Here is a 14,700-nt window from a genome sequence, read left to right on the forward strand (position 1 = left end):
TTAGAAAGCTAATTATTCAGTGAGGTCAAGTGATCGGAATGCCTAACTGGAGGCCGCTTCCGATTAGTAATATTAATGTATAATTAATGTAGGGGATAGCTCCTGCTGAGCTATTTACTCCAGCAGAAACCATTAAAAAAGGAGGATTCACCGCGCAAGCAAGAGCTAGCATGAGTGACCTCATACCACCTCTTGAGGGTCTAGTTGTATAGGATAGCTTTTGCTGAGCTATCACCGGGCTCCTAGACTGGCCCCCGAGGTGCACACTCACAGCTGGAAGAATAGTCGAAGGGGCTTCTCAGCCCGACAGAGTCAGCCCGCTGGCTGACCAAGTACGATTCTCCACAAAGGAGAACGTACGCCTATAATTAGAGGACAGAGTACAACGGAAAAGAGGTTAGACACACAAGTTATTACACTCTCTACATCTCTCTAAGTACACTTTCTCTCTCTAAACACATTCTAACTTAAGCATCGGAAGGGGGTTCCTCCAGCCACCCCCGAGGGCAGTTTACGTTTGTTGCCTTGCGCAGGTCATCAACAGGACCCAGCTCGTGCCAACAGAACCCTTGGATCCACACCTGGAACAATTGGGGCGAAAAGGAGGGGCTAGGATCATCTAACCTGAGGTTCACCAGCTGAGCAAGGGACTAGTTAACAGACCGCCATGGCCGGAGAGGAAGCTGTACAAACACTTGTCTCTAAGGCTAGTGAAACCAACCAAACACCACAGAAAACAGCATCATTATCTCTTGATCCAAAAGGATCAACTGAAAAATCCAAATCCAATATCTCCTAGAAAACCAACCCCACCGGATCGGCATCTGCTGCAACCAAAGCAACGGCAAAGCCAACAGATTTTATAGGGTCTATTTTGTCTTTTAAGTTCGGAATGCCATTGACAGTCGCGAACAATGAACCCATCATTTCAACAATAGTAATCTAGAAATCGCAGCCCGTCAATGTGGCAGCCATCCTACAGAACCTCTCTCAGTGTAGTGAAGAGCAGTTGCAGCCATGACAGCAGTCCTTACCAATTTCGGTAAAGGGAAAGGCTCCCCACTAGTAGCTACAGCTATAGAGCCAACCGTAAAGAAGGCGACACCCATAACTCTCACCCCTGAGCAGAAAAAGCTGGTCCAGCTGAGGAAGAAGGTGTTGGAAATAGAAGCTCGAAACCTGAATCGGGAGTGGAGTGTAGATGAGGCAGCCCAAGATAAGGGTAGCCCGGAGACTCGAGTCGCTCGTAATAGGTCACCAGCATCTGAGCGAGGACCAAGTCTGGACAGGGAGAAGCGAGCGTAAATCCAGGTTATTCCAGATGATTACCCATTTTACAGGGAGATTCTAGAGAAGTCGATGGAGAAAATAAAGATGCCCAGTTGTAAGTACAATGAAAGCGCAACACCTAAGAACCATGTTTCAGCGTTTGAGAACCACATGGTGTTGAACACTATGACAGACTCAGTCTGGTGTAAGGCATTTCCACCGACCTTGGAGGGGTTGGCGGCTGAGTGGTACAGAGCCATCCCAAGAGGATCTGTTTACTCCTACAATCAGCTGATGTTATAGATTTAAGGGAAAGATGAACCCCTAAGAGAGTTAATCACCAGATTTAACAAAGAAGCAACAACCATCCCAAATATGAGCTAGGAGGTAGCCCTGCTAGCAATGCAAAGGGGCTTGCTGACGGGCTCACCGTTCAGAGCGTATATGGGACGAAAGAGGCTTAAAATGCTGGCTGAAGCACTGGGAAAAGCGCACGAGTTCATAAAAGTAGATGAAACCGACAGAGCAATGCTGAACAGAAAAGCACCTAGTGACCCAGTCAAGCGGGCTAAGTCACCCGAGAAAAAAATACAGCAAGGGTGGATCAACCCAGTAGAGCTGAACAAGGTCGCAGGGATGCAGACAGAGCAGTAGGAGTGAGAAGATCTGACCAGAAATGAGGAGGCAGACTTGGAAGGTTTGATCAGTACACTCCGCTCACTTATTCGAGGTCCCATATCTTCAGCGTGAACAAGGCTGATGATAAGTGGCAGAGACCACCCACAATGGTGAATAGAAACCGTAACCTAAGCAAGTGGTGTGACTTCCACAAGGACCATGGGCATACCACTGATGAATGTACACACTTGAAGGACAACATAGAGGACTTAGTTTAGAGAGGATACTTGAACTGGTTCAAGCAACATTCTGAGTCCTCCAGGAGAAGGGAAGATGACAGGTCTGGCCATGACCGTAGAGGAAGTCATAGAGGCCCAGCTGAGGGTAGAGATCAGGACAACAAGCCAAAAGGCAGGGTGTATGTAATCAATGGTGGACCCGTACATGGTAGAACTGTGAATAGAGCAAGGGCTGACTTGCGAGCAATGATCCACCAAATAAATTGTAATGAGAAGCGCAAATGGCCGCCACTTCCCCCGTAGCCACGAGCCACATTTGATGAGTATGACTAGAAAGGCATAATCTACCCTCATGACGACCCTCTGGTAGTGATAATGAGAACTGCAAATTGGGAGGTAGATATAGTACTGTAGACACCCATTTGTGTCTTCCCAAAAACCAAAACCAGTGATGAATACCTTTAACGTCGAATTATTATCGAATAAGGTGAAAGTGTGAAAGGTCAAGTGTTGCGGTTGGTTTTTATTAAAAATTCTTTCTTTCTGTTTTCGAAAACAACTCTATTTTATGAAAATAGTCAATCCAGTTTAGTTTGATCCACGACAAGGGTCCAATAATAGTGTAGTTGGATGGGGCTTGTAAAGATCTTTCCAACGATATATTATAAGCCCAATTCCAATGAATAATGAGGAAGTTATGGCCAAAATACTAAACTGGGCCCGGTTTGATCTTTACATGCGGCCCAATGATCTAGGGGAGGGCCCAATGTTAATTGTTATTCCAAAAGTTATTAGAATTGATTATAGTCTTCTAGAATTTTCTAAAAGGTTATTTTTAATCCTAATAAGATTAGAATTAATAATTATATTTTTTGATAAGTTTTATTTGGAATAAAATATTATTTTATGAAATATACGATTTCGATTTTCATACGGATTTTACAAATTGATTTTGATCCATATGTGGACTTCGTGTTGAAAGCACGTAGAAATCCAGGTTGTCGCCAGACGACAGGCCTGTCGCCACTTGACACACCCTGACGCCAAGCGACAAGGTCGGTTTTGCAGCGACAGCGTGGAGTTTTATTCCTTGTCAAATTCTACCCATTTCCGGATTGTTTTCTTATAAATAGAGTCATGAACCTCCATTTTAATTCATTCACGATTCACAATCATCATCAACAATCACCAATTCTCATCATCTACAACAATCATCTTTCTCTCTCTAAAGCTAGAAGCTTTCTCTCTCTATTCTTTTTCTAAACCTTCCCTCTTACACAATTCCTCATACATTAGCACTAGACACACCTAGCAAATTTCGACGTTGCCTTCGCCTGAAAGGTTTGATATTTCTGAGGGTTTGGTCCCTAATCTCTATTTCAATTATTTAATTTAATTGTTTGATTTTATACTTTTCCTTGAAGTTACTAACGCGTGTATTTTGTTATTAGAAAGAGGTACGAGGCATCAAAGTATGTAATCTTACTGCTCGCAGCATGTTTAAATTTGTTTAATTCCTAGTATCATGTTAGGATGTTATTATTGCTTTCTAGTATCATGTTTAGGGAAAAGGTTATAATATCAAATATGCTTATTATGATTCATGCGATGCTTCCTATTCTCCTTTCTAATAGCATGTTAGTATCATGTTAGGTTTAAAGCTTTGATCTTCATTGCTTAGTGACATGCTAGGGTTTGTTACTAATCTTGTTAGTATCATGCCTAGGATCTTGCTATTATTATGCTTTATTTTTAATATGATTATGATTATTATTATTATGTTGCTTGATATATTTATATTGTTATTTCTTGATCACGCCCTCTCTTGCTTGTTTAAAGGGAATTTGTATTTGTAATCACGCTTAATAATATAATTAATAATCTTGTTTAGGGCTAATTTGATTATAATTCAAGTGATCGCTAATAATAGTTTTATTTGTGCATTAAATTCAACCAACATAGATAAATAGGTTTAGGGTTAATCTGTTGATCGCATGTTAGTCAGAAAGCACACATGAATACGAGAAGAATAAAGTAGAGGCCTATTATTAGGGCAGGTTCAATCTCTTTTAGGTTGGATTTGTACCCTCATCCCTGAACCCTATTTGGTATAAGACCTTTTGGAGTTGACGATCTCATGGATCGTTAAGGGGTGTAATCTTCACCTTGTGAATGGTTTACAAGTTCCTAAAACTTGTTGGCGACTCTTTTTGCTCTAGCTTTCTTCCCTTTGGACGCCACCATGCTTAAGTGTATGATCACAGTGGGGTTCAAGTTTGGAGTAATGCTTGAAATATTCCCTACAGTTTTTTGGCGACTCCACTAGGGAGGATTTTTATTTTAATTCCTGAAATTTATTTCGGCAATGATTTAGAATGAGTGGATGAGACTCGAAAAGTTCTAAGTATTTCATGTGCGTAATTTTGATTAACATTATTGTCATATGCATAAAAGAAGGTTCTCATTGGATAGACCATTCGAAATGAGTCAAAAACATAGGATTTTGACACATAGGAAATTTGAGAAATATCTTTCACAACTAGAATAGAAATAATGCTGCGAAATCTGGAAAATTCTAATAACGTAGATACCTACTGAGGCATGTAGGAACTAGCGCCTAGAAAACATGGTTGTTGCCTGTAAAGTGCTTCTATCGCCTGGCGACAGCTCTTCCAATACCGAGCCAGAACTCTGCCTTCTTGTTTTGACCATTTCTAGAACTGTTGGCTCGATTCTACTTCCTGGTTGAGTTTTTCTCACTTTTCTGAAACCCATATGTGTTCTACATGTGGACATAACCCTATGGGGGTTCATGCTCCATCTACCCAATTGAATGCTTCTGGCAACGACGGGTACATCCGAGTTTGTGAATCTACCAAACCATGGAAGCAAGTTTTTAACTTGCGGGGTCCCATCCACTCACGCCAACCCTTCCAAAGCTAAGGCTTCCACGCGGTGCATCCGGACTCATAACCATGGACCCTATTTGACTAACCCATATCCCGAACTTTAGAGAACTAGAGCCATGGTTAGGTTGCAAAGTCATTGCATCATATTGTGACTACTTGACTATTTGTGCATTATTTGCTTGTGCATACTTACGTGTGATTTAAATAAGCGTTTGGTTTGACTTGTAATTATGAATATGCTTAAATAAACTAATCAAGGACTAAAAGAATTTGCTTAATTAATTAGTTAATTAATTTGGCTAATAAATATGTCTAAAATCGAGTCATAGTTCCTTTGAGTCAACCCGGATTTTTATTCCCGTATACTGCACAAGCGTCAACTTGTTTTGGTCATAGCCGGAGTTCTAGGAAGAACTAAGAGTCGTACCACCTGTGGATCTGTAGCCCCGCGTTTTATCTTTAATTTGGAGTTGGTTTCGTCCCAATCGGATTCACAGATCAAAAGTTATGACTGAAATACTACAGCCTGTGCAGTTTAGTGGACATATGTGAGGTGTTAACTTAAGTCCTTAATTGAGTCTAGGCACTTAGTCCCATGGTCATACACAAGAGTCTTAGCATGTCACCTACACTCACTAGTCTTAGCACACACTTTATATAGTCACCATGACCATGTCTTAGGTTCATGCATGAGTCGGTTTTTTCCGTCATTTGAGTTGGGGGTACATTCTATTCCTAATTTTTTTCATATCTCTCCATCTACATCATCTCTCCATTCTCTACATGCTTTCCCCATATCACAATATTCATTCTTCCTACCTTCTTCCATCTATTGCATGTTGAATAGAGTTGAGTCAAATAATTAACAATGAATATCCCTTAATTTCCCTTTCCACAGTACTTGGTCAAGGAGAGAAGGACGATTAATCAAAGACAACACCTTTATTCAAGTTCAAATTTTTGTTAAGCCAATCGGTCGAAAAAGGAAAGCTAAGAAGATAATGACAAGTCAGGAAGAAGTCAACGAACTCAAGGGACAAGTGGCTAACATGGCTGAAATGTTGAACAATCTGACTCTCCAAATCAATGACCCTGTGAGACAACAACAAATGGAGCTCATGCAAGAAAGTTTGAGCAGATTATCCAATGACTATAGATTCCAGGGCATTAGTTCACAAGGGGTCTCGGTGGACAAGGATCTTCTTCCACAGAAGTTCAATGCCAAAGACATCCCGAAATTCAAGGCAATGGATAACCCTTATTTTCATTTAAGGGCCTTTGAAACTGTAATTAATATTAAGGGAATAGATAAGAAAGCTTTTCATTTTGTGTTCTCTCTATCTTTAGAAACCGTTTGTCAGCAATGGTACTTTTCTCTTGATAAAGAGAAAACCTCTAGTTGGGAGTCAATAACAAACGCTTTCATAGATAGATATAAGTGCAACATTCAAGACGAAACAGACCACAGACAACTTGAGATAATAAAACAAAAAGAAAATAAAGGGTTCACTTCTTTCTTCAACAAATGGAGGGAAACTTCTGCTAACATGGTCAAGGTTCCTACTGAGAAAGAATCTGTGAGGATGTTCATCAAGAATCTTCAAGAATCTTTTCTCTTTTTCTTATTCTTTTCTTTTCTTTTTATCCCTTGTTCTCTTTATTTTGTTTTTAGTCCTTTTCTTTTCTTCGAAACAAATATCAAAAAAAAGGAAAATAAAAAATAATAAACAAAAAAAAAAAACAAAACAAAACAAAAAACAAACAAAACTTGTTTTTGTGAATATAAATAAAATGTTTTTGAGGCATTGCTTTTCTTTCTTCATCTTTTTGCTTTTACTTTGGACTTAGTACCACTTGAACTTGCACATTGACTATTTTTCTTCCTAAATTCAATGGTTTGCACGGTTTGAGTGTATCTTTGGTTGACTCTAGGATAGGGTATGCTAAGGTAGCGGTTTATACCTTTTGGGACCTTGAAGCCAGATTCTTTTGGTTTGTGGTAAGACGGAGTTGCTTCCTATGGTGGATTTGACAACTTTAGTAAGTTTTTGCTACAACCGTGTGAGGATTTTACTTTTTCAAGCCTTCACCATTTTCGTAAGTTTCAAAAGGCAAATGCCAAGTTGAAAAAGCCGTCCATAGTTAAAAGAGGTGAGGACAATGAAATAAAGTGAAAAAGTGAAAAAATAAAAAAAAATGAGAAAAAGCAAAGCAATTTCAAATGATTTGGCAAAAGTTATAAAAATGTAAAAAAAATGGGAAAGCTCAAAAATATTTTGATGTAGTGCCTTTCTCCCTATTTTAAGCATTGAGGACAATTCTTTGTTCAAGCTTGGGGGGGAGCGTTCTTAAGCATTTTGTATATATATTTGTGATTTTGGCTTTGAATAAGTTTAGGGGTGTTGGTGTTTTTGTTTGGTGATTGCTTGATTATGGTGTTGAGGATTGATCACCCTTTGCTTACCAATTTAGGTAAACCACCAAATTTCAAATTTTAGCCTACCTTCACCCTTTTCTCCCTCACATTACAACCCTTTTCAAGACCTTTTGACCTTTTTGGTTGAGTCACAAGTCGGTGGAGGGAGATGTGAGTCAAACTTATACAGCGCTGTGCAATAGTCGAGATGTCGAGTAGCCTTAAATCTCTTTGTTTTTTCGATTCCTTCGAGGAATCATTGAGATGCTCGCTAGAGGTGGATTTGAAGCTAATTGGGAGATTGTGGTAGAAAGTTTTAAGATGAAGGTGAATTGTGTTTCATTAGTTCTCTATGCTTAGCATATTTTATGTTTCAATCAACCTTTAATATCTTGAAAAGTGCACTCCATTACTTGTTTAGAAAGCATTGCATCCATTTATGCTTTATCATTTGCAAAAGTTCACTCATGAAAATCTCTTTTCTTTTCTTTTCTTTTTGCTTCTTTTTCATGCTTTGCCTCGTTTGTTTGTTTTGTGAGATTTATGGGTTAATCTCTTCGGAAACCCTTTCAAGAGCATCACTCATCCTCTAGGGCAATCTAAGGGTTTTAATGGCTTGTCTTTAGTTTCTAAAATTGACCATGATCCCTACGAAAGTGAGTTAGTGTATATTCTTGTCTCTTCTCTTCTTCTTTTGTTTGTTTGAATAAGCTCATCATATTTCCCTTACTTGTTTTGGTTTTGCTCGAGGACGAGCGAAAGTTCAGCTTGGGGGCATTTAATGAGTGTCATCACTCATTTGATGAGTATTTAGGTTGTTTTTACCTTCTTTTCATAGCTTTCTTTCTTAATAAATGCTTAGTTTTATGCATTTTCTCTTTATTTCCCTTTTCCCTCTTGTTTTGTGTTTTTATGGTTTTTCTTGTGCTTTCTCCTTTATTTATCCTCTTTTCGTGGTTGTAGGTATTGTACGGGGTTTGGGTTTCTATATTGGTGGTTTTCTAAGTTGGAAGATGCTTTTGGAGTAAGCTCATAGCATTAAGAAAGATCAAGATGTAAGGAAGTGGATGCTCCAAGTTCTAGCTCTTACGCTCTCAGGCAACGCTCTCGTAAAAGATGGTGTTGAACCCACCGTGAAGGCCCTTAGAAACTACCACTCCCAACATGTATCAAGTGGAACTCACGACACCCATTTGCGAGCGCATGAAGTGGCGAAGAAGTCGAAGAAACCCAGAAGAGCGCGGGCGCACTGCCTTTGTGTACCGGCGTGCACCCCTACCCACGCGGGCGCTCCTCCCTGTTTCCGTCTTGGCTTAATTTCGTTTTCCGCTCCTCTTATAAATACCTTTTTAACCAGATTTTTGGAATAAGTTTTTAGACATAATTTTTATAATAATTTTAGCTTAGTTGAGAGATTCTCTCTCTAGATCTAGGGTAGGTTTTAGCAGTAGATTTAGAGAGAGAAAGTGAGGAATTTCCTTGGGGATTTGAGAGATTGAAGATTCAAGATGACAATTGTATTGAAGATCTCTATAATCAATCAATGATGATTTCTAACTCTATCTCATTTTATTGCTTTCTTTAATTTTATGTTTGTTTAGTTTGATTTTGATGTTTGATCTTGATTCGTGTAATTGTTCTTGATATTTTGTTGATTCTTGATTTCTGTAGTTGTTTGTTGATAGATGATGATTCTTGAGTAGTTGTTTGGCTAGGAATTAGGTGAAACTTGAATGATTGATTGATTATGATTAATGTGGGAATTGTGTTGATTGATTGTTGAGATTAAAGTGATTAATGAAGGTTTACATGTGTGTAATTCGATTAGGCCCTAAGAATTATGCTGGATTGCATTGTGATTGCTAATGACACGACCAATTGATTTAGGAATTGAAATTATCAATTGGTTTGGATTGTGATTCTCTTAGTTTGTTATTCGTAGAGACATCTAGCTTAACGATTAGGAGCTAGCTCTTTGATTCCAATTGATAGATCTTATCATTAGTCTTCACAACCATTGATTGGCATGTTTTTCCCAAGTCGTTGCAATTATCATGATTACTTTTTGATCCCCATTCCTAGTGCTCTATTTATTTGGTTGTTTGTTTTGTTAGTTATTAGTGTAACCTCTTTACCTTTGGCTTCGACCTAACTTAGGCGCCCTAATTGAAAGCACTTGAACGTAACCGTTTCTTTGGGTTCGACCCTTGACTTACCTTTATACTTAAATTTAGGTTTGTTAAGTGTTTATAAATTTTGTTTAGCTTAGGGAGGATTAGTCAACGACCTAGTTTTTCCCTTCGTTAGCTGCAAGACTATCCTCTGCTCTATCTCAAAAATGATAAAACGGCCCTCGTTTGGGGTGAGTTGGGAAGAACCCCGGCCAAGGTAGGGAAGAAAAATCCCTCCCAATCTATCTCTGCTGCGCCTGACCAGCCAAGGCCTACAACCGAAGGAAAAGGCCTGACTGTACTGAATTCTCTAAGCAAAAGCTCAGAGAAGCCAGGCAAAATGTCGGACGCCTCTACGGCGTCGAAGGGTGGCATGCCACCCAATGTTGCAGTCGGCACTACAGCGGTTGACGAGGGTGGGACCTCGTAAACTAATGATCAAGGTAAGGAAGGTTGCTTTCAACTCCCATGGTTGCTTGACCGGCACAATATAGGTGTCGCCTATGCTGCTTTCTCACCACATCCTTCTTATGGTGCAGATGTCTCATCCAGCTGGCTTGATGTTAAGCAATTCGCCAAGAAGATGCTGAGGACCATTACTAGGTCTGAGAAAGCTTAGGTGCCGGGAGTGTAGTTGGTCAATTTTGACCAGATCCTACCCTGCTGGCTGAGGTAACTAAGCTTAACCCAAGTGTATTTTTAATCTTTACGCTTATCTTCTAACCCCACTTTTTACCGTCTGTATTATACAGGCAATGCTGAGGGTAGACGGGCTAAAGACCCTGTTTAGGAAGAAGCAAGAGGAGGTAAATGATGCTAATTAGAGGCCCACGAATACTCTCAACTCTGCTCAATATCAAAATACCATGAGTGAAATTGAGATTAAAGCTGCGGAGTTGAAACAGGAGGAGCTGATCAAGACCTTAACGGATGTAGTGGAGGAAGCCAATACAAAAGCCACCAAATTAGAGTTGGCGCTAAAAAATGCTCAGTCTGATTTAAAGGCTTTTGAAGGGGCGGATTAGGAGAACACCCAGCTCAGGAACGAAATGAGGAATGCTCATCAAGAGGAGATCTCTAAGGAGTAGAACAGGCAGGTGGCGGAGAATGAGAGGGATAAGGAGGCCCGCTTGAAGCTGGCTTGGGATCTTGTCCACCTCAACGCCAACTGGGAGTTCTTCAACCTTCGGTACCAGTATGCCACCGAGGTGTACGATGCCGAGCAACTAAAGGAGGTGGCGCCGCCTCCGTTCAAAGAATGAGCCCTTGCCCAAGGTATTGAGATTGCCTTGGACGAGGAGGAAGAGTCAAACCAAGAGGCTCTGGTTGACCCCTGCCAACCTTAGCCCCGAGCAAACTGCGGAAGACCTCCCGCTTAGCGAGACCCTTGCATTGCCTCCTCCGCTACAACCCTAAGTTCTCAGCGGTAGTATGCCAGTAGTATCTTCTCCGGCCTACGTGCCATGTATCTTTGTATTATTACCGACAAAGGAGTCGGGTAACAACAATTTTCGGGTTCTCTAAGTGAAGATCCCATTGAGCACCTTGATAGTTTACTCGAGCTATGTGCCATGATTCAAACCAATCAAGTTTCTCAAGAGTACATCCGAATGCATCTATTTCGACAATCTCTTTCGGGCAGAGCTAAGAAGTGGCTCAAGCAAGTGAGGCCAAATTCTCTCACAACATGGAGAGAGATATTGGGGCAAGCTCTTCTCAAGTCAATTATTTCTCATATGAAAATTGTGGTGGCACAAACCACGATACATCTTATTGTGGGGGTTTGTGCCCCGAGCATGTGGCTTCTTACGACACAAGGAAAGATGGATATAGGGGAAGTAGCGGAGGAGTAGCTTGGAGACAACCACCAACCGGATTTGCACCTCAACCTCAACAATGAGGGTAACAAGCTTAACCATCATACAATTCCAACCCTCAATACCAAAACCCACCTCCACCACACAACCAAAATCCGAAAGGAAATTACCCAAGGAACAACCAATACAATAATCAAAACCAATACAACAACCAAAATCAAGTGTCTCAAAGGAGTTAAGATCAAGCATCTCAATCCGATTCCAAACAAACCCAAATTCTTCAACAACTCCAAGCCATAAATCAACAAATGCAAGAGGTCAAAGCTCATAATAAGATGGTTGATTCACAATTAGCCCAATTGGCCTAGAGAGTACCTTTCAATTCACCTTCTACTTTACCCGGACAACCAAAAGCAAACCCCTCTCATAACATAAAACCCGATTCTTGCAAGGCAATCACATTGAGATTGGGCACATCCTATGAAGGGCCAAAAGAGGGAGATAGTGAGGGAAAGAAGGGAGGAAAAGAAGGTGTGAAGGGGGAGAAGAAAGTTGAAGAAGACAAGGTTGTTGGAAAAGAAGAGAATGTGGAGAAGATGAAGCCATATGATGAGAAGACAACTTCAAGTCCTAGCGAGACTAGGAATCTAGATGAGCCGGTTCCTTTTCCCGGGAGGCTTGCGGAGAGAAAGTTAATTGATAAATTCGCAAAATTCCTTAGCGTAATGAAGAACTTACAGATAAGTCTCCCTTTCATCGAAGTTGTTACCCAAATGCCTTCTTACTCCAAATTTCTCAAAGACATCCTAACCAACAAGAGGAAGCTCAATGATGAGCTCATTACCCTCCCTTATCAAGTTAGTGCCCTCGTTCAACACAAGATGCAAAGAAAGAGAAGACTTGGGAAGCTTTACTTTACCGGTTAAGATCGGTAACATGGGACCTAGGGGTGCCTTGGCGGATTTATGAGCGAGTGCTAGCTTAATTCCCCTCTTCGTTGCACAAAAACTTAATATTGAAATGATACCCTCAAGAAAAATAATTCAATTAGCCGACCGCTCGGTCAAACTTCCTTGCGGTGAACTTGAGGATGTTCCTGTTCAATTTGGGCATATTTATCTGCCATGTGATTTTGTAGTGATGGATATGGAGGAAGATGTTGATACTCCTTTAATCTTGGGGCGTGAAGCTCTTAAAACCTTGGGGGCGGTCATCAATTGCAAGAACAACACTATTACATGTGAGGTGGCTGATGAGAAAATTATCTTTAAGTTTTCCAAATTACTCAAGACCTCCATGGTTGAGAATTGCTATCGAGTTGATGTAGTGAATGAGGAGTTAGATCGCTTGGGGAGGGTAATGATGAAGCCTTAAGATCCAATGATTGAAGCTCTTACATGCAAGGAAGAGTTCCATTCTCAAGAGGCAAGAGAGTGTGTCATGGCTATGGAAGAAGCCTCAAAGGAGGAAGAGGATGAACAACAAAAAGGGATCGAGCTCCAGCATAAAGAGGAGAAATTGGAGGAGAGTTCCAAGCCTCCTCCTAAGGTAGAACTCAAGCCCCTTCTCCCTTCTTTGAAACATTCTTATCTTGGTAATGAGGAAAAATACCCTATTATTGTCAACGCTACCCTTGATGGACTTGATTTGGAAAAATTGCTTGATGTTTTGAGAAAATAAAAAGATGTGATAGGGTATAGAATTAATGATATCAAGGGTATTAGCCCTTTTTTGTGCATGCATCGTATTCATCTTGAAGATGATCAATCCACCTCCATTGAACCTCAAAGGAGGTTGAACCCCAACCTCCAAGAGGTTATCAAGAAGGAGATTTTGAAACTACGTGAAGCGGACATCATCTATACTATCTCTGATAACAAGTGGGTTAGCCCGATCCATATAGTTCCCAAAAAGAGTGGAATGACCATCATCAAAGGTGAAGGAGGAGAGGAAATCTCCACCCGGACGGTGATCGGGCAGAGAATGTGTGTTGACTATAGGAGGTTGAACAAAAATACAAAGAAGAACCATTTTCCTCTCCTATTCATGGACCAAATGTTGGAAAGACTTTCTCACCATGCTTTCTTTTGTTTCTTTGATGGGTATTCCGGATTTTTCCAAATCCCTATCCATCCCAATGATCAAGAGAAAACTACTTTCACGTGTCCATGTGGAACATTCGCATACCGGAGAATGCCATTCCGATTATGCAATGCTACTTCAACTTTCCAACGATGCATGACTTCTATTTACTTCGAGATGCTTGAAAAAGATATTGAAGTATTCATGGATGATTTTAGTGTTGGTGGCTCATCTTTTGACAATTGTCTTTATAATCTTGAAAAAGTTTTGAAAAGGTGTTAAGAGACGAGTTTGGTCTTGAATTGAGAAAAATGCCACTTGATGGTTGAGGTGGGTATTGTCCTTGGCCATAAAGTTTCAAAGAATGGAATTGAAGTTGATCGAGCTAAAGTTTTAGTGATTGCAAAGTTGCTCCCTCCTACTTCTATCACAGGAGTAAGAGCTTTCCTTAGGCATGCTGGTTTTTACCGGAGATTTATTAAACATTTCTCTAAGGTGATTGTGTACAAGGATCATATATCGGTTAGATATCTCATGACTAAGAAGGAAGCAAAGCCTCGTCTAATCCGTTGGGTTGTCTCCCTTCAAGATTTCCACATGGAAATGAGAGACAAGAAAGGAGCAGAGAACTATGTTGCGGATCATTTGTCTAGGGTTCCTTTTGAGAACAAAGATGATGTACCAATCAATGAGGAGATGGGATTTGAAACTCTTATGGCTATGGCTTCAACATTTAGACCTTGGTATGCGAATATCGCCAATTATCTTGCTTATGAGTCATTCCCCCGGAGTTCTCTTCTCAACAAAAGAAAAGGTTTTCCAATGAAGTAAAAGAAGGTACTTTTGGAATGACTTATATTTGTTCAAACAATGTGGAGATGACCTTTATTTTGGGTGTTTTTGTGTCCCTTGGGAGAGTTACAACCCGAAGACTAGATCCAACGAAGCCGCCTGTACCTGCAAAAGAACAGAGCACCGGATGTTGGAGGTTCGCCTCCGAAGATTAAGTCAGTACGGATTCAGAGTAAAACGTGCGGAAAGTAAGTATCTTCTCGGATTCCGAGATTAGGTTTTCTCTGTGTTCGTGAGCAATAAATTATGTAATGATTAATACGTCCTGAAATAAATGGGGGAATCCCCCTATTTATAGGGTCCTAGAAAGGTGTGCCCTATCCTAGG

General features: G+C 40.5%; 1 protein-coding gene across 1 annotated transcript; it reads left to right on the top strand.

Annotated features, from left to right (window-relative positions):
- Positions 1-13,842: 13,842 nt before the first annotated feature.
- Positions 13,843-14,352, top strand: LOC145575421 (uncharacterized). The gene has a single exon (XM_081633293.1). The coding sequence runs from the start codon at positions 13,843-13,845 to the stop codon at positions 14,350-14,352; it is 510 nt and encodes a 169-aa protein (XP_081489419.1).
- Positions 14,353-14,700: the final 348 nt, after the last annotated feature.

Source organism: Chenopodium album, chromosome 13 (assembly GCF_948465745.1).
Source record: "Chenopodium album chromosome 13, dcCheAlbu1.1, whole genome shotgun sequence".
Lineage (NCBI taxonomy): Eukaryota > Viridiplantae > Streptophyta > Magnoliopsida > Caryophyllales > Amaranthaceae > Chenopodium > Chenopodium album.

What these genes read in the sequence shown, in the direction of transcription:
- LOC145575421 (XM_081633293.1), top strand. Translation starts at nt 13,843, where the DNA reads ATGGTTGAGGTGGGTATTGTCCTTGGCCATAAAGTTTCAAAGAATGGA.